The sequence below is a fragment of the Amphiprion ocellaris genome, chromosome 9, assembly GCF_022539595.1.
Source record: "Amphiprion ocellaris isolate individual 3 ecotype Okinawa chromosome 9, ASM2253959v1, whole genome shotgun sequence".
In the NCBI taxonomy this organism is placed as follows: domain Eukaryota; kingdom Metazoa; phylum Chordata; class Actinopteri; family Pomacentridae; genus Amphiprion; species Amphiprion ocellaris.
In genome coordinates, this window is record NC_072774.1 from 10707653 (window position 1) to 10729009 (window position 21357).

The 21357-nt window shown below is 36.2% G+C and overlaps 1 protein-coding gene and 1 non-coding gene across 2 annotated transcripts; one reads left to right on the forward strand and one right to left on the reverse strand.

Moving 5' to 3' along the window:
• Nucleotides 1-1618: 1618 nt before the first annotated feature.
• tmem116 (transmembrane protein 116) lies at nt 1619-19976 on the reverse strand. The gene is made up of 11 exons (XM_055013744.1): nt 19863-19976; nt 18458-18504; nt 16597-16660; nt 10538-10669; nt 7192-7296; nt 6041-6090; nt 5830-5913; nt 5515-5650; nt 3987-4131; nt 2981-3060; nt 1619-2433 (listed from the first exon to the last, which is right to left on the reverse strand). The coding sequence occupies exons 1-11, from the start codon at nt 19929-19931 to the stop codon at nt 2263-2265; spliced, it is 1083 nt and encodes a 360-aa protein (XP_054869719.1). The 5' UTR covers nt 19932-19976; the 3' UTR covers nt 1619-2262.
• trnae-uuc (transfer RNA glutamic acid (anticodon UUC)) lies at nt 7933-8004 on the forward strand. The gene has a single exon. It is a non-coding gene; the product is annotated as a tRNA-Glu (tRNA).
• Nucleotides 19977-21357: the final 1381 nt, after the last annotated feature.

Consider the following 21357-nt stretch of genomic DNA (forward strand, 5'->3'; position numbering starts at 1 on the left):
TGGAATAAACACACTTCTTTCAGAGGTGTTTTTGTAATGGGTAACTTAGTTGAAAGTGATTTCTTGGACACAGATACAATTTGTTATTTTCCATATAAATTTCATATATTGCCCAAAAAAAATATCTGTCATGATTATCGCAATTTAATAAAAAGAACACAATCAAAACTATTTCTGAATAAGCTCATTTTATTATTGTTTAGCTAATTAGAAGGTGGTTGGTATTAAATTTGGACGGTTATTTAGTTGACATTTTAGTGATATCCAGTTATTTTTTATTAATAAGTGATTGTTATAATAATAAGTAATTATGGAATCTGCAAAGACATGATCATAATGAACGTAAACTTTTTTTAAACTTTTGATTAAAAAAAAATGTATGCAAGATATATCCCATGGACTTCAAAAGTCCCTCAATTATATATTGACCCAACAGGTATGTGAACAAGGCTAACAGAGACTGAAAACCAATGAAACAAACTCCTAGGAGGCAATAGCCTCCATCCATAGCAGTTTAACGCTCATGTTGTCCTGCCGGTCAAAATTATCCCAGTTTAAAGTTTGAAAATGTGGAAAAAAAAAAATAAAAAAAAAAATATATATATATATTCACAGTGAAACTTCTGATGTCCACATTTTCAACATTTTTGGGAAATCTTTGAACATTTTTTTTGGTGGAAAAAAAGAAATGTTAAAAATGTTTCTTAAGAACATTTACATAAAAATCAACCAAAATCCAGCGAATTTCACTGGATTTTGGTTGATTTTTATGTGAATGTCTTAAAGAAAATATTAGAAGTTTTACTGATATGAATGTAATCACTTTAGATATTTTTAGGATTTTTTTTGAAGATTTTTAATAATTTTTTGAAAATATTTACAGGAATTTTCTTGCCAAAATTGGGGGATTTTTTAAAAATAAAACTTTTAAGGGAAACTTTTAAGGAATTCTTGGAAGGTTTTGCAAATTTTGAGAAATATGGGGAATTTTTTTGCTGAATTTTTTGACTTTTTTCAGACAAGGAAACAATATTTTTTGGTGCCCGTAAATGAAGACAACAGGAGGATTAACTAGCTGGAAACACAAGACATAAATGACTGGCTGAGCTAAGAGACAGCAGAGCCAAAAAAAAAAAAAAAGAAAGGAAAAAAAAGACACTTAACTGCCAGAGCTGGGTGGGACGGCTACAAACAGGAAAACCAGATTTCCTATGTGGCTACAGGACTGATCCAGGGTGGAGAACAAGACAGAGAATCAATGTGAGCACATTTTAAAGACAATTCTCAGGCAGAGAGTGAGGTCTGAACTGGGTTTTATAGAGGAGAGATGATTGGTGGCAGCCAGGTGAGGCAGCATCTGATCAGGTGCTGCAGATTAGGAAGCAGCTCAGGGATCCTCACAAGTAGAAACTTTAATCAAAGTTTTAACGGGTCACAATGCTTTGAATATTATCCCTCAAAATCTGGGTTTTGACATCTACAAAATGACCAGTCAAAAAAACGACCACAAAGAGACACAAAACAACCACAAAAAGATGCAGAACAACCAAAAAAGTTTTTCGTTTTCTCACAATAAACTATCATCCATCCTCCTGAGACTCAATCACTGATTCCACAATCTGTAAAAAAAAAAATGTCTTTATTACCCATGAGTGTAAATCATAAACAATTTAGTTGTTTTACAGATGCTTTCCTGTTTGGACACATTACAGACAATACCTAGAAATGTAAAATCACAAAAAAAGATTAATTTACACATTAACAGTAAAGAAAAACTGTAAATGATGTCTACATAAAAAAATGTATTTCTATAAATATTATTTTGATTTGACAACGTTCATACTACAGATACTTGTGTTTTTTGTGTGTTTTGAAATTTTTTTTAAACAGTTTTTGAATGTTACAGTATTCACTGTTTTTTACACATATTTTCCGGCTGCCAGATTTGAACAGTTTTTAAAGGGATTTTTTTTACAGTGCATCACAGGTGACCAGCGACCTCATGTGACCTGCATGATAAGTCTGAAATAGACCACCTGCCGGCTTTGTCTCTTTCAAATCCTGTTTTGTCCGTCGCTCTTCCTCTTGCTGTAAACTCCCCTCCATCGTCTTCTTCCCTTTTCTTCGCCTCAGTGGTTGAGGATCAGAGCTGGAGGTGTTGGTCCTGAGCAGAGACGGTGGTTTTCCTCCAGCTGAAAGTGAAACTTCAGACTTTCAGAAGAGTCTGTGCAGCAGGTGACGATCGGCCTCGGGCTTCGTCTCTCAGCCGACGGTTCTCAGAGAAGAGTAGCTCCTCGTCTTCTGTGCTCGCATCAGGGGAGTCTGGGTGTTCACGTCTCGGGATAAGACCGTCCGGCCGGCTCGGCGGAGGTGAACGCTCGTCCATCCGTACACCAGGCAGTTGAGGAAGCCCTGCGAGGCCGAGGTGAAGGCCTGAGGACAGAGGACACACTGAGGTCACTGCTGGGACACAAACTCACTGCAGAAACATGTCTGAATTCTTTCATCCTGCTTGTTTTAAAGAGTGACTTCAGCTTGATTTCAATGAAGCTTCTCATCAGCTCACGTCTCTGAGCTGTGATTCTGCAGCAGAGACTCATTTCAATCAGCTCAAAGGCTTGAAGTGGGAAATGCAAAGATCTGAAGACAAATCAAGACAATAAATCTACTGCATCTCTATTGGAAGTCACTTTTTCTGGTGGATAAGACAAATTTAACAACCACAGACACATAAAAAACACAAAATGACCACAAAAGTCAAAAATGATCACAAATAGACACAAAACAACCAGAAAATGGCCAAAAAAGCAACTGAAAATATCACAAAGAGACAGAAAACAACCACAAAATGAGCAGACACAAAAATGATCACGAGACACAAAACATCTACAACATTAGAATACTGTCATAAATAGACACAAATACTTCATCCAGATGTTGCGTTGTGATAGTTTTACTGGTTGTGTTGCTGCAGACGGACCTGTGAGATGTAGAGGACGACTCCAGCATCACCAAGACCAGCTGAAGGCTTCACCAGCCGCAGGAACGCCAGAATCACCGCTGAGGACACACACAGACACACAAACGCTGCTAACCTCGCCAATGTGATACAACAACAAACACACTGACACAATCCAACTCTTTGTTTAACTCTTTGCTTCAGCTGTTTAATTCTTTAGCTTCGTTTAAGTCTCTTGAACTCTTTGTTCAAGTCTTTGTTTTACTCTTTAACTCTTAAATCTTTGTTTTATTTTTTGTTTCACTCTTTGTTTATCTCTTTAACTCTTTGTTTAAATCGTATTTGATGTTTAACTCTTTGTTTAACTCGTCAGTTTGTTTTTTCATTGTTTCACTCTTTGTTTGACTTGTTTCAGTTTTTTGTTTCACTCTTTGTTTCACTCTAACTCTGTTTAAATCGTAGTTTAACTCTATTTGTTCAACTCTTTGTTTAACTGTTTAATTCTATTTTTATTTAACTGTTTAACTCCTCATTTAAATTGTATTCTAAGTCTTTAACTGTTCAACTCTTTGTTTAACCTCTTAACTCCTTTTCCACATTTTTAAAAAGTCTTTAACCCTTTGCTTCCCTTCTTTTTTTAAATATTTAACTTTGTTTCATTCCTTGTGTAGCTCTTTACTTCAGTTTTTTGTTTAAGTCTTCGGTTAAATCTGTTTCACTCTTTGTTTACCTCTACAACTCTTTGCTTAAATCTTATTTTAACTCTTATCTCTTTGTTTAACTCTGTTTAATTCATTATTTCACTGTTTCTTTCATGCTTTGTTTCACTTTGTGTTTTACTCTTTAACTCTTTGTTTAACCCATTGTTGAACTCTTTAACTCTTTGTTTAACTTCTTAACTCTTTGCTTTACCCTTTAATTATTTAACTTTGTTTCACTCTTGCTTTAGCTCTTAGTTCAAATCTTGGTTTCACTCTTTGCTTAACTCTTTAACTCTTTGTTCAAGTCTTTAAGCGTCGACACGAACCTGGACCCCAGCAGAGGACGAAGATCAGCGGGTACAGGACCATCCGACGGTCCATCACACGGAACGAGATCCGCTGCTCGTTGCCAAGGTAACCGTTGGACGTCACGACTCGCCTGTAAATATGCCGAGCTTTTATCACGAGGACCTGCAGGGGAAAGAGGACGATTAATCAGAGCGAAGATCACCTGCAGGAGTACTCACAAGTCCTACTGTGCAGAGTCATGTCAAGTCTCATCGAGTCACATCACATCAAGTCATGTTACAGTTCCCAGATCTGTTCCCTCCAGAGGCAGGATTCAACCAAACTGAATTAACAGATCATTTTAAAGGACGGCTCTGTGTGTTCAGCTGATTAAGTGCAGTAAAAGCAAAGCATGAGGACATCAGTGGTCGTGTGCTCAGGCACTGTGCGGAACAGCTGGGAGGTGTGTTTCAGACCCTCTTCCAAAACTCCCTGGACAGCTGTACAGTTCCTCAGTTGTGGAAACATTCCACAGTCATCCCCATCCCCATGAAGAGTACAACCAAAGTACTCAATGACTTCAGACCTGTGGCTCTCACCTCCCTCGTGATGAAGGCAATGGAGAGAACCGTGAAACAACACATCATCGGAGTAACTAACTCACAGATTGACACTCTCCAATTTGCATATCATTTGAGCAGAGGTGTTGATGATGCCAAAATATTAATTCTGGACACTTTACACCGTCACCTGGAACACCCAAACACCTCAGCAAGACTCCTGTTTGCCGACTTCTCCTCGGCATTCAACACACTCCAGCCCCACATCCTGGCTCACAAACTCTCCTCCTACTTCCACCTGGATGATCAGCTCATCCTGTGGATACTGGACTTTTTAACCCACAGGTCACAGAGAGTGCAGGTCAATAACACCTTCTCTGATCTACAACACACCTCCACTGGTTCTCCTCAGGGCTGTGTCCTCTCTCCGCTACTCTTCATCCTCTACACGGATGACTGCAGATCCACACAGCCCAATTCCCACCTGGTCAAATATGCAGACGACAAAGTCCTCCTGTCTCTGCTGTCAGGACCCTCTCAGTCCCTCAGCTCAGTCCTCCAGGAGTTTGTGGACTGGTGTGATGACTCTTGTCTGGAGCTGAATGTTAAAAAAACCAAGGAGATGGTGGTGACCTTTTCCAACAAGCAGATGGCGCTGGCTACAGCTGTCACCACCACCATCCATGGAATGCCTGCTGGGCTTGTGGAGGAGTACAAATATCTGAGCACCATCTTTGACAGCCAGCTGAAATTCTCCTCTAACACAGAGGAGATTATCAGGAAATGTCACCAGAGGCAGTATCTCCTAAGGAAGCTCAACTCTTTTGGAGTAAATAGGAGTCATGTCGTGTTGAGTCATGTCAAGTTATGTTACGTCGAGTGATGTCATGTCGAGTCACATCACATCAAGTCATGTCATGTCACAGGTCACATTCTGTTGAATCACATCACTCGATGTTAAAATGACGTCAGATCAAGTTGAGTCACGTCTTATCTGTACACTCACAGTGATGCTGAGCAGCGTGACCAGGAAAGTGGTGAGAAACACAGAGATGCGATAGTGGTGCAGCATCCTGCAGGGTCTCATCATGGGCCGGTGCTCCGAGTTCAGGTACAGAGCTCCAGTGTTCATCAGCAGACACCTGGTGTCAGTACGGAGCACCGCAAGGGTCAGAAAAAGAAAATAAAACAAATCCAACATTTTGACTGTGCTTCTGAATTAAATAGAACCAAATATTTGATGTAACCTTCATGCCTTTTTCCAACTTTCCAGGTAAATGTATCTTTAGTGTGTGTGAGCAGGTTCAGGTTTCCTCCTCACCTGTAGGGTTCACTGAAGTTGGCCTGACAGTGGCTGATGTTTCCTTTAATAAGCACCGGCGTCATCAGCAACACCGGCACCAGACTGAAACACAACAGAGGTCACATATCACCTGTCAATAAAGGCATGTTTCAATAAATTACTTCCAGGGAATAGGGACATTTCCCACAGGAACACAAACATCACACAGTTTACTGCAGTCTGAACTCACCCTGAAAGCAGCGCAGTGATTTTCCCTGCTGTACTCACTCTGTTGGAAAACTGCAAAACAGATGCAGAAATATGATTTAACAGATTTATATTCAAACAGAAATTAGATTAACTGGACTGGTCTCACTCAAGCTCCTTTTCATTCAAGTGACAATTTAAGAATTCTTTCTGTTTGCACTGAGTCAGGCAGAGAGTCACAAATCAACCACAAAAAGATTCAAAATGATCAAAGAGAGACACAAAACAACCACAAAGGGACATAAAATAACCAAAAAGAGAAACAGACATATAACAAGCACAAAAAATGGGGAAAAAAATAAAAACATAGACACAAAACAAACGGATGAAAATCAACAAAAAAGGGACACAAAAAAGAGATGCAAACCAACCGCAAATACATTCAAAATGACTGAAAAAGAAACTAAATTATGAAGCCACACAAAACAGTCATAAACAGATACTTAACAATCACAAAAGACACAAAACAACCAAAAATAGAAGTAAAATGACCACAAACAGACAGATGATGATCAAAAAGAGACACAAAACAACCAAAAGGGATGCAAAATTCTCCTTAGAAAACATTTAACAAATTAAAAAAACTGTGCAAAAATCAAAAAAAGAGTCAAAATTACCACAAAGAGTGATAAAACCACCAAAAAGATACAAAAAAGAGATCAAGTCAAGTATAAATAGAAAACAAACAGACAGAAAACAGTCAAAGGTGACAGGAATTAACTATAGACACTAAACAACCACACACACACACACACAAAAAAACACATATATAAAGGCACAACCGCAGGAAATGGAAATCAAAACTAAAGACAAAGTGAAAATGTCCCAAGATGGAGGGGAAGTCAGTGTATATTTCCATGTAGCATATCAACTGCACTCAGGATGATATGATAAGTTAACTCACTTCCCCAAAATTTAACAGCAAAAAACAAAACAGTGTCTCAACTGTAACCTCTGAACATTTAATCCAACAAAAGGGTTCCAAATGTTGAAAAAATGCTTTGGAAACTTCTTCAGACTTGGAAGGGAGGATGTGTGGTGGAGGATGATGCACATACAGGAGAACCATAGAGTATTTGGGGGTTCATGTTTGTGGTGTTTGTCCCTCAGGGCCACCGTACTGCAGGTACGTACCTGTACTGAGTATCCACTGAAGCAGCTGTAGAACTTCTCTCTGATTCCTTTGTACAGGTTCCACATGTAGTTGAGGGTGTAGAGGAAGGAGGCCATGTAGAGAATCTGGAACACAGATGGTAAGAATTTATCCAACAGAGCCTTCGTCTGACTTTGTGGACATCAATAAACTCAGTGAGCAGAGCAGCGGAAATGAAGAATCAGCAGCTGACCACAGGATCGCTGCCTCTCAACAATACATGTGGGTCAGGAATGTTTCTGTCCTGGTTCTGCTGCTCTATTTCATCCCAGAACTGACCCAGTTCAGGATCAGCTCTGGACCGGGTCGCCTGGGGTAAAGAACCCAAAATACCAGGAGAAGATGGATGGGGTGACAGCAGTTAGTAGATCTGTTCCCTCCAGTGTCAGTACTCAACCAAAACAGATGATTTGATCTGTGACTTCAGCAACACTTACCACTAACACTTGGAGTTTAGCATCTCAGAGCCAACAGTCCACAACGACAACCAATTTTTCTCAGTCTGAACCTCTTTTTCTTTGGTAGAAACATACAGAACAGTTCAGTATGAGGTTTTCAAACCAGAACAGAACCAGTTCTGTGTTGGTGGTAACCAGTAACACTGCCCACCAACACTTGGAGTGTAAAGACCAACAAGTATCAGTTTGTTGCCTTCATCAGGGTCATCTTAGAAACAAACACATCAAAAGTTCTGGGTCCTTCTGTACCGATACCAGTAACAGTCCCATATGGTCTAGTGGTCAGGACTCCTGGTTTTCACCCAGGTGGCCTGGGTTCAAATCCCGGTATGGGAAGGAATTTATTTGTCTACAGAGCTAAATGCAAAATCTGCAACACGTAATGAAACTTTTCCATGTCAGGGTTCCTCGTCATTTTTCAGGAATAATGTATTATAACATAAGTTTTTTTTTTTTTTTTTTTTTTTAAATTACATTAGTTTAATGTAAAGTTTACAAACAGATTTATTGAGCTGAAGCTTTTGTTTATCAATTTCGGGTCTTTAACACAAATCAGGAAGCAGTTAAAACTAAAGGCAAACCAAACAGGCCACAAGTTCTGCTTTTCATAGTATTATCATTATTAGTCAATAGATAAGCAGATATCATTTCACTAATTGTTCAGAAACATAAAATCCCCTGTTTGTCCATCATCCACTGTCTTGTTTTTAAATGTTTTCTGACACATACGACTGTTTGGCACATTTTAAATTCAACTGTTTGTCCATAAATTTAGTTTTTCCACATTTTGTTCTGACTCTGGTTTGTCTGAACTCAAGATGATCTTTAAGATAAATACAATCTTAAATAATATCTGACCATTTTTATGAAGTCGTGGAAGGAATTTTACGATACAGGTAATAATAGGAATATACTGTAGATTGTATACATCTGAATTATTATATTAAATATGATATTACAGCAGTATTGAAGTGTTTGGAATGAAAGCCTGCATTTGCACCTGTACAGCTTGTAACGATTTATGAAAAAGAGAGTTTTACTATTATTAAAGAGTAATAATACTAATGATAACACTTACAGTTCATTTCTACAGAGCTGATTTGCATTAATGCCCAGAACTGACATTTTGAAAGACTCCAATACAGGTTTATCTGATAAACATGTGACAATCAGTTGTATTAAAAATTGGAAATTCAGGTTGTTTGTTTCATTTCAAAAGAGGAAGCTGAGATTTTCCAGCTGTGAAGCATCTCTGTGGCTCAGCAGGGCTAAACTCTCACGCACTTGAGGAAATGAGAATTCCTAAACGTCTTCAAACTTTTCAGAAAAAGACCCAAACCTTCCCCTAAAAAACGGCAACCTTCAACACACCACAGCTGATGTGAATGATACAGCACGATAAACATTATGACACTGGAACTGACTTCCTGAAGTTCAGACCCGACAGGAAACAAGTAAATTGGTCACCAAAACCAACAAATGTAAACCAACTCTACAATGTCTGTCAGCCAGAGCCTTCAAGAAAACATATCATTGACTTTCAAAGAAACTGAACAGATCTGCTACCTATCAACAGGAACTGTGTGAAAGTCTTCCTGCCTTCAGTTTCCTGAGTAAACATATTGATAAAGGACATATTGATAAAGATCTCTCCAAGCCTCTTAGAAAAAAACAACATGCAGGAAAAGCTGCCAGTTTCCAAACATTTTCACAGTCTACTAGCACCTTACTACCGTCCACACTTTATATTTATCTATAATGCCTTGTGAAATTGATTCATTTAGTAGCGGAATTTGCTGTGACAATGGAAGGAATTCTATTCTATTCTATTCTATTCTATTCTATTCTATTCTATTCTATTCTATTCTATTCTATTCTATTCTATTCTATTCTATGCATAACATTCTGAAATTCAAATAATATTCCGAAATTAAGATCCTACTATTACAAAACTGAAATTGTCACATTCCGAAATTGAAGTCCAAACATCCTGAAATTTGAATCATAACATTCCTAAATTCAAATAAATTCGAAACATAACATTTCGAATTCCAAATCATAACATACCGAAACTCAAATCATAACATTCCAAAATTCAAACAATATTCCAAAACTCGAAATCCTAACATTCCAAAAATTGAAATCATAACATTCCGAAATTCAAATCAAAACATCCCCAAAATTCGAATAATAAAATCCTGAAATTCAAATCAAAACATCCCCAAAATTCGAATAATAAAATCCTGAAATTCAAATCAAAACATCCTCAAAATTCGAATCGTTACATCCCTAAATTCAAATCTCAACATTCTAAAATCTGAATCATTGACCAGAGTGATGGCAGGAGTTCCTGATGGACATCTACAAGTGAACCTGCTGAGGTAGATTACACTGAATATTAGTTCTGCTGCATCTTTGTTTTTGATCCTTGTTGACTTTAAAATACTCCAAATAAACCAAAATTTGTTGATCAAATTCTTAAAGTAATGTTGAAAGTATTTGATGAAACGGACTAACGGATTTGAATGAAATTTTCAGGGAAGGCCAGAAGTGACACAATGACCACCTGATTAGATTTTGGCAATGATGCGGCCTATAGTTTGGATCCACTGATTCGTTAAAGATTTCTGTATCATTGCGAGGTAGTGGCAAGGCGTCACTGTAACCATGACAACAAGTGAACGCTACGTCAGCTGCCTACTGATGATCACGTGATTACGATCCAACTACAAATCGACCGCTGCGGACTCACCTCGACTTATCTGTCAGAAATGATACAACCATTTAGCAGCCTTGGTACTGTGCTCTCTGAGTGCTTTTCCTATTGTAGTGTGTGTTCAGGTTGTAGCGTTGCGTGCTGTTGTGTTACCTGCTCCACAGTGTGCAGGTTGTAGCAGTGTGTGTTGAGGCTGTTGCAGTGGTGTGAGAACAGAACAGCTCCGATCAGCCAGCAGACGGCGAGCAGCAGGTCGGACACACTGAGCAGGAACAGAGGCTGCAGCTGCAAACACACACTTTTATCATGTCACAGCACACACAATACACTACACACAAACACTGTCGACAAGTAAACATTTTTAACTGTTTATTTTAACAATTTACTTTTATTTTACAGATATCTGATTTGTATCTTATTACAGATAGTATGTAGTATACTCACAGAAACAGTATTAATCTACATGCTGACTGTAAAATATCTCTCTTTTTACCAATAATAAAAAGGTTCTTTTTCACTATTTGACTGTAACATTACACTGTTTTTACTGTATCGGAATCAGCAAAAAATATAGCTATTTTACAGATATTTGCGTTATTAAAAAGAAAATGTATGTATATTAAGGCTTGAAAAATGCTAAATAATTCTTTAACAGTTATTTTACAGATTTTCCTATTTTGTTAAACAGCCAATAACTACTAAAATCACAGAAAAAAGTATGAATTTACATTTTAACCTATAACCTTTAATCTATAAATACTGTCTACATCAAAAATCTGTATTTCTACAAATAATAACTTGTCCATTTACAACATTTAACCATAAAATTGCACCATTTTACTATTTTTAAATAACCAAAAAACATTATTTTACGACTATTTGCTGTTAAGAAAAAAAATGGTATTTAAAGGAGGCAAATTGTTGTTAGCTAATTATTTTATAGATTTTTTTTTAAAAATTATTATTGCAGATGATATCCAGTAAAATCACAGAAAAAGTCTTAATTTACATGTTAGCCATAAAGTAAAAGGTCTAAAATTGTAAATAATGTCCACATCAAAAATATATTAGATTTTACAAATGTAATATAATTAGCTGTTTTACAATGCATTATCATAAAATGATACAGTTTCACTGTATTTAAATCTATTAAAAATATTATTTTACAGATATGTGTTGTTTTGTTTTTTTTTTTTTAAAGATTTCACTGTTTTTTAATGTGTATTTTCTCTCGCTCTCGCTGCCTGACTTTTGCAGTTTTGGAAATAATTTGAATAATTGAAAATAAAAATGCAATCAAAGTCTTTAAAGACCATTTAAACATTAAAGCTGCAAGCAGCGTTGGACGGGTCCTCGCATCCTTGCTGGTCGGCGAATCCGCGCACGTCCACCAGGTGGCGCTGCGACCGAGAATGCATGTCGGCCTATGGATGCGACGAGGGCTGGACTCTGATCACACGTGTAAAATTTCAGGCAGATTGGAGCATGTTTAGGGCAGTTACACAGCAGTTGATGTTTCATGGCGAAGCATCAAAATTCACGAGGCCGCCATGGCCACGCCCTCAGACTTAAGGTGAGCATTTTGATAACTTTTGATCACCCATGCCTGGAGTACATGCTGGCCAAATTTCAGCTCACTCGGTGTTACCCTGTTTGAGTTGATAGCTTTTCAAAATGTGTAAAAATGACCAAAAATTTAAGGTTGGTGTTAAATTCTAGAAAGAAGAAGAAGATTAAAGAAAGAAAGTACATAAAAAAGAAGCAATTAAATAAATGGGAAAAAGTTAAGACAATTAAACTTTTATAAAGTATGGGGGGAAAAAAAGATGTAAGAAATTGAAGAATTGTATTTAATAAATAAACAGGAAATTTGTAAATAAGTGTTGTAGTCTTTTGCAGTTAATTGATGGATAGGCGTAGTGAGAGACAGCCAGACAATGGGGTAGAAATAAGAATGAGAACAATTCATACAGCACGGGGTTGCGAGCGGGAATCGAACCAGGGCTTCAGCGTTGAGGACGTACTACATGCGTCAGTGGCTTAACCCGCAGCGCTATATGATCACACATGTTGCATGTCAGCAAAGGTGTATCAACCCAATAGAAGTCCAGGGGAAGGGTTAGGGTTGGAGAGGTAGGTCCTGACAGTTGTAATGTATCATAAAAAATTGATATAAAAATTAAAATTTTTTCATAATTTAATATTAAGCCACTCAACCCAAAAAATTTATAAAATAGATTTGGGAGTTTATTTAAAATTTTATTACAAACTGTCAAAATTACCAACTTGAATTTAAAGTGGAGCTCTTCACCAAAATGGAACCTTAAAGTATGAAGAGAGAGATTGAGAGAGAGAAAGATAGAGAGAGAGATGCATAGATGATCAAGCAAAGAAAAAGAGCTGGAATCAGTTAAGGTATAGTTTTAAAGCTAATGTGACCTCGTCGATGTGTCCCTGCTGTGTCACGTCTCTCCCTCCGTCCTCCTCCTCCTCCTCCTCCTCCTCCTCCTTCTCCTCCTACTCCTCCTTCTCCTCCTACTCCTTTTCCTCCGACTCCCTCTGAACTTTGGCTTCTTTTTCTATCATGGCAGCAGCAGTCACTGCCGCAGGTGAAGTAGTGGAAGCAACGGCAAACATGTCACTTATTTAGCAGCATTTTGCTGCATCGACTTGCAGGCTTTTAAGCGTTTATTCGCGCAATTTTTCAGCGCCCCCCTTTCTTTTGGGCCGTTTCTCCATGTTTGCTCCTCTCCACTTCCGGCCAACTCAAAGGGCAAAATTTGATGACTTTGGTCAAGAGGCCGGGGAGGGGCGGGAAGAGGAGGGCTGAGAGATTTCATTGGATTAGTCCAATGTCCTTCAAGAAAATCGACCAATGGGCCGTCGCGATCGACAAAAAGGATGTATATTAATGTATGATGGTTAAATTATGACACCCCCTGTGCCGGCCCAAAAATGTGCTTCGGCCCACCGGGCATCGCCCGGTACGCCAGATGGCCAATCAACCCCTGGTTGGGGTTAAAATGTTGTCAGAAAAAGAAGAATCAAGAAAGAAACGACATAACAAAATGCCATTAAATCAAAGGGAAAAAATTGAGACAAGAAAACATTTATAAAGTAGGAAAATATAAAAGTCGAAGTAATTTAAGAAGTTTATTTAATAAGTAAAGATGTAACTTTGTAAATAAGTGTTGTAGTGTGTTTCACTTATTTGATCGATAGGTGTAGTGAGAGACAGGCAGACAATGGGATAGAAATAAGAATGAGGGCAACTCATACAGCACGAGCTTGCGAGCGGGAATCGAACCCGGGCCTCAGCGTTGGGGACCTAGTACATGCATGAGTGGATTAACCCGTAGAGCTATATGGACACACATGTTGTGTGCTTTTAAACGTGTATTCATCCAATAGAAAGTCTAGGGGTAGGGTTAGGGTTACAGAGGAAGGTCCTGACAGTAGCAAGGTACAAAAATGGATATTAAATTTTACATATTTTCATAATTTAATATTAGGTCAAACTAGCCAAAAAATTCTTAAAATGAATGTGTAGTTTTCCCGGTGGTTTCTGGCCGGTCTATATCATATAGCACGGCCAAAAACCAACGGGAAAACCGCGGATTAATTTCTCTTAATATTCGGCTGCTTCTTTTAGACATTAAAAATAAAATTGTATACATAATTTTTAACCCTATTTTTGTTATGCAACTGTAAGGACCCGCCTTTCTAACCCTAACCCTACCCCTAGACATTCTATTGCATTTAAACATGTTTTAAGGCACAGCACATGTGTGCTCATATAGCTCAACGAGTTAAGCCACTGACGTATATACTAGGTCTACGACGCTGAGGACCGGGTTCGATTCACGTTCGCAACCCCGGGCTGTATGATTTACCGTGACTCTTATTTCTATCTCGTTGTCTGGCTGTCTGTCATTACGCCTATCCGAACAAAAACTGAAAGAAACTACTACACTTTTTTAAATAGTTCAATGTTTTTTTTTACAAAATAACATCTTACAGACAATAACACTTTCACTAAGATATAAACACAATTTACTATGAAAACTTTCAATATACAATTACACATTAAAATCTACTACAAGTTCTTAAAATTACTAACTACAACACTTTAAACATTTCATATTGAAATTATTATTTTTACTCATCACATCCAATTATACTTTTCACTCAACAATTACACATTAAAAAGACAAAACATTTGGACATCTAATCTAATATTATAAAATCATAAAGAATGACAAAAGACCAAGACTAAACTTTTAAGATGAATCTAAATACAGACAAAAAAACTGAAAAACACCAGTGACACTTTTGAATACCTAATTACACAGAAGACACAATAACAAAATCCAAAAAAACAAATAAATTTACATATCTTAAAACGTTTTCTATTGTGAAACAAAAACATCTGGTTGTTTCTTCAAACACTTCCTCTTTCAATGTTCTGGGTTGCACTATGAATTGATTTACTAATAACTCTTTTCTCAAAACTGCTTCCCTCATAAAGTCTACTAATAGTTGAAATCATTCATCAAACTAATGTTACCTTCTGATCATCACTTACTATACTTTTCAGTGAATACAATCAAAGTTGCTGGACCATTTCTAAATAGCACACAGGTGAACGTCTCACCAAAACTCAAATGGATACTCTAAATGTGAAATCAAGACTCATGGTCACAACTTTTAAGGCTTCGATTAAACAGAAATTTCTAACTAACAGAGAAGTACTAAGACACTTTGCACATTTCAGTCCTCACACTATCTGACATTTCAAACTAACAGACAACTACACATGGACATAGAAGACACGAGTCCTTGGACTATCTGAAGGTTCTAGTTTACAGACAACTACTGTGAAACTTCGAAAATTTCAGCCCTCACACTGTGTGAAAGCTCATCTCCTCAGGACTCAAGAAGTCTGTACACTTTGAAAATCTTGGAAATCAGGGTTCAACCCTCCAGCACAAAGCCTAAAGTCCAACCTCCCGACAAAAACTGTCAAGTCAAAACTCAAGTTAAAAATTAAAGCTGCAAGCAGCGTTGGACAGGTCATCACATCCTTGCTGGTCGGCGAATCCACGCACGTCCACCAGGTGGCGCTGCGACCGAGAGTGCATGTCGGCCTACGGATGCGATGAGGGCCGGACTCTGATCACACGTGTAAAATTTCAGGCAGATTGGAGCATGTTCAGGCTACTTATAGAGCTTTTCCTGTCCATCCACCAGGTGGCGCTGCGACCGAGAGTGTATGTCGGCCTACGGATGTGATCAGGGCCGGACTCTGATCACACGTGTAAAATTTCAGGCAGATTGGAGCATGTACAGCTGAGTTAGACACCACTTCCTGTTTCATGGCGAAGGATCCATTTTTTTGGGAGTCGCCATGGCCACACCCTTTGAAATGAGATGAACATTTTGATAACTTTTCATCAGGTCGCGTGTTTGCATATATTGGCCAAATTTGACGTCCCTTGGACTTATCTCCGATGAGTTATTAATTTTGAAAAATTTACAGCTAATTCAAGATGGCCGACTTCCTGTTGGTGTTAGGGCGTGGCCATGATTGACTTTTTTGGGTTTCCTGATGTGCTGAATATGTAGACAAAATTTTGTAACTGTAGATGAAACGTCGTTCAAGTTGGCCTAATGACCAAATTTTTAATTTTCCAGGGGGCGCTATGGAGCCATTTTCCCACACACATGCACAACTCCCATAAAATATCAAATTTTTCGCCAGTCCTGATGAGCATGCCACGTTTGACGCGTTTTGGGGTATGATAAGGCCGCCAAAAAGGCAATTCAAAAGACGGTAAAATAATAATAATAATAATAATAATAATAATAATAATAATAATAATAATAATAATAATAATAATAATAATAATAATAATAATTCCTTGCATTCCAATAGGGTCTTCGCACCATCGGTGCTCGGACCCTAATGATAAAACGTCAGACTTCATGTTGGTAGACAAGAAAAATAAAAAAATAAAGTCATTATTGTTTCTTCAAGTAGAGTTGAAACTCCACAAGTTTTCGTCTGGAGCAAATGTTTGAGTCTTTTACACTGTTTTGGTGATTATTTAAAAGAAAACTCGCAAACATTTTTAAGATTCAGTGTATTTCTTTACTGTATCTGATAGTACACTGAATATTTTTGTGTGAAAAATAATTTTAAAAAAACTGACCTCTGGTGTCCTGCTGAGTCTCTGCAGCATCACACAGACGATGATGGAGCCGGAACCCAGAATACTGCAAATATAATCACATAAAACTTCATATAAAACTTCATATCAACATATAAACTGAGTTATAATCACACAATGTTTAGACGAATAAGATTTGATTTAATCGTGTAAACCTGCTTCTACAGTGAATCCAGTGTAAAAGATCTGCTTCATTAAACGTGAAGAAACAAGCTCTGATCAAATAATTTCATGCTGAAGGAATTTTTTCTTCTTCTATTGTGTTTGTGCTGCGACCTCTGACCTCTCAGCTTTTTCCCATCAGCCCCTGCAGCGTCAATGAGCCAGAAATTAAAGCTTAATGTGCTGAGAGTCTTAATGAGAAGAATATGAGCCGACAGTGAGTTTATAGAACATCAAGGCAGTTCAGAGGTTCACATGGAGCAATAAAACATGTAAAAAGAATAAAAATTGTACAAAATGTGCAATTTCTACTTGGAAAAAATAGAAAAAGAAATTAAGACAATGTATAAAATAACTAAAGGTAGAGACAATTTTAGATACAGTAGAAATAGCAGACAGAATTAATAGATTACAGTACTGTAAAAGAAATATTCATTATTACTAAAAAGTCTTGCACAATGGCTCATTCCCGTATAATATATGTAGGATAATAAATACTAATGCATTAATTTAGATAAGATAAGATAAGATAAGATAAGATGTACTTTGCTCATCCCGGAGGAAATTATTTTGCCAGAGTACAATAAACAATTTGTTCAATAAAATCTTATTTTAATCTAAATAATGCATCATTTATGTGTTGATCATATTCTCCGTGAATTTGAATCTGTTAAGTAGCAAAAGTTATAATAAAATGCTGTAGAGTAAAGCAGCAAAAAAATTACTAATAAGGTCATTATCAGTAAATGTAAAATAAAAATGGTATATATTTAAAATTATTTTAAAAATTCTAAAATGTTACAAATAAATACTAAAATAATGGAATATAAAATATGCATCTTAAAATTATTTGGAAAATCTAAGATATAAGATATAAAAAAATATAAAATTACCAGAATAAGATTTAGAAACTCACAACAAATATAAAAAATGTAAAAATCTGAAATATAAAAACCTAAAATCTCTTAATATAAATTATTAATATTATAAAACATAAAATATGAAATTTGATAATAAAAATACAGAAATGATAAATATTACAATTTTAAAATATGAAAAATATTTTAAAATTTAAACGTTAAAAATTAATTATAAAATATACATTTAAAAAAGTTAAGCACAGAAATACAAAAAAAAATTATAAACATTAAACAGTTCAAAATGTAAAATGTTAAAATTATAAAATATTCCAATTAAAATAAAATCTAAATAGTTTAAAAAAACACAAACAGATGTAAAATATTAAAATTAGAAAAATGTAGATATCTGAAAATTGTGGCTGATTTGTGTGTTTCTAAATTATTAAAAATGGGAATTAGAAAAAATATTTAGAAAATGAATCAATTTAAGTCATTTAAAAAAAATAAAAACATTGTTAATTCTGGGATTGCAGCTTCTTAAGTGTGAATATTTTCTTGTTTCTTTGCTCCGCTCTGGCTGTAAACTGAACTTCTTTGGACAAAACAAGACATTTGAGGAAATACTGATTCACATTTTTTAAAAAAAAATCATTTTCTGACATTTGTGAAACCACACAGCTGATAGATTCATTCAGAGAAAAACCCCCGGTTGCAGCTCTGCTAACAGATTATGCTAGATAGAAGACAGAAAATAATAATCAGACGACACTGAGAGAGTCTGCTGTGTTTTCATCGAGTGCTTGAAGGATGAAGTGACCGACCTGAGCAGAGCCATGACCAGCTGGATCCACCTGACGGCTTCATACACCTGCACACAGACACAGTGAGATCATCTCTGCTGCTTTAAAGCTCCTCATCATCCACAGCTCTGAGCACCGAATCCACACATATAAAGGTAATTCACTGAAGAAAGTCTCAAAATATCTTAAGCCATCTGCCTGCTGTGGTGTTTCAGGTGTTTTTTGGGGACTATTTTCAGCGGTGGATGAATCCACATGTGGTTCTGCAGAAAGAAGAGGAGAAAACTCCAGACTTCCTGTGATTCTGCTCAGTCATTCTGAGCTGCAGATGTGCAGAGTGAAAGAGTCAGAAATAGACAACCTGAAGCTGACACGCAAAAACGTTTCCCAGTCTGACTCTCACACTCTTCAGTTATTTTTTCACACTCATCATTTTTGTCCTCTCTGAGTTGAAGTTCTGAAACTGAAAACTAAAACCGAAATAAACGAACGCAGCACTTGAAATATTCAACAGCAAAACCTAAATGGGACGCCTCTCCCTCCAATGAGACACCCTGCCTCACTGCTGCACACACTCAGACAAAACAGTAAAATAAAACCTAATTAAATATATAAAAACATGAAATATATTAATACATTTAAAATATATGCAGAAAATATACAAAAATAACAATAAAATAAAACATAAAACTAATAAAATAAAAATACTCAAACAAATGAAAATTAAAATAAAGAAAAAATGTTTAAATAAAAAATATATATAAATAAAATAATAAAAATACTACAAGTAAAAATAAAGAATAGGAAACAGAATCTAAAATAAATATGCAGCTATAAAAATAAAATTTGAAACTATTTTGAAAAAATAAATACAATAAAAGAAGTAATAAATAAATAAATAAATCTAAAATATACAACTGCAAAATATAATATTAAAATAAATAAAATCTAAAAAACATAACTATAAATATCTATTATTTTGTTATGCATAAATAAATACAATGCAAAAAATTAAATAAATACAAACTAAAATCCATAGAAATAAACACATAAATGCATGAAACTGTATCATATATCCTGAATAATAAAAGTTTAGAGAAAAATATATAAGACGTGATGAATCATGTCAAGTCATATTTTCAAATTAAACTCTCTGTGTTGATTAGAACCTGGTGGGAGACTCTCAGATTAGGAGGATTTACAGGAAGAGAATCTTATTTATTGCATATTTCTATTCCTCAGGCTGCAGATGTTTTGCAGATTAAATAATAAATATTTCATCCTGATCATTATTGATTCAAGGGAGAATTTCAAAAGTAATAATTAATTTAAAGGGTCTGCATCTTAACAACATTAAACCCATCAGTGATTCAGTATTACATATATATTACATATATAATTTATATGTAAGTATATATAAACTGACCTGGGTCCAGTCCTCGGCTCCGGTCGTGTTTTTCTCTGAGCTGTTGGTGAAAATCTCTGCAGGCGTCATGATGAAGAAACTCTGAGGCTGATTAAAACCAAAACTTCTGCTGCAGATCTGAAGCAGAAACATGCAGCAGCTCAGAGTTTATATCCTGCTCTCGTCTCACTAGACCCCGCCCACTACCACATGAACCACGCCCGTTATCACATTAACCACACCCCCATGATGGAGCTGGATCAGAACCAGACTGAGGCAATAGCATGTGTCTGCAGAGCTGGAAGCTGCACGGAGAGCGCTGTTTGTTTTAGAACGTTTTATTTGTTTAACGTTATAAACATTTACATTTATGCACGTTAACGTTATAAACATTTAAATTTATGCAGTTTAACGTTATAAACATTTAAATTTATGCACGTTTAACGTCATAAACATTTGCATTTATGCATGTCAGGGAGTCATAGAGCTAATTTATCTTTGTGTGTTTGTGTATTTAACTTTTATTTTTATTTAATGTTATTGTATGAAATAAATGTAAATATATATCTGCCTCCACAGTTGTCCGTGTGTATTGCCTCTTTCCAACCTTTCAGATTGTGCTGTTTGAGATCTCGACACCACAAAGTTCCTTACATGATTCCATTATTTTTTTACCTGATAATTTCAAAATTTGTCCAAATACAGATTGTTAAGGAATTAATTCCAGGCTTCTTCGTCTAACAGGTATTCGGAACTTCATCAACGTAGACTGTCAAACCATAACCAACAATTCCCTGCACTCACAGAATATTTTACTTCCGTGTATCGGTGCACATCTCCTTCAGAATAAAAGCATGTCTCGAAACGCAATGCGTAAAGGCGTATAAATTTCATGTTGCTAAACACAAGTCTCAGCAGCCCAGTCATGATACTGTAATAAGTGCTATTTGGGTGAATCAAACCTTTAAAATCTTACGTAGGATATGAAGTACTTCGTGTGGAATACTCGATGTGGTCCTGAAAGTGCAGTCTTTGTAGACAAACTTACCGGGGCTAAAATGAAAGTGGTACCCTCCTTGAAAAAACCTTTTAAATTCTAAGTATATTTTGAGTGAAATCATCCTTTAAAGCCGTAAGTTCTGCATTAAAACCGTAACTTGTGTACTTTAGTGATCATCTATTGTGGTGAGTTTTTTAAAAAAATTCTCTAAATGTGAGACCGGAAGTGTGCGGCCCTCTCCGTGCAGCCTCCGGCTCTGCAGACAAACCCTTCTCGACTGAGGACTCCTGATGTTTGTCTTCAGCGTCACCTTCAGGACAGAATTCACACGTATTTAAATTCAGGAGACACATTACTCAGTGCCAAGTACGTTGAAATGTTTCAGCTAATAATTAATATGACCAGTTTAATCAAAATTGAATAAATTTTTAACTAAACGTTGAATAATTATTATATTATGCAACTTAATGGCAATGATATAATATAAAAAACATACTTTTAAAATCTAAAATGTTA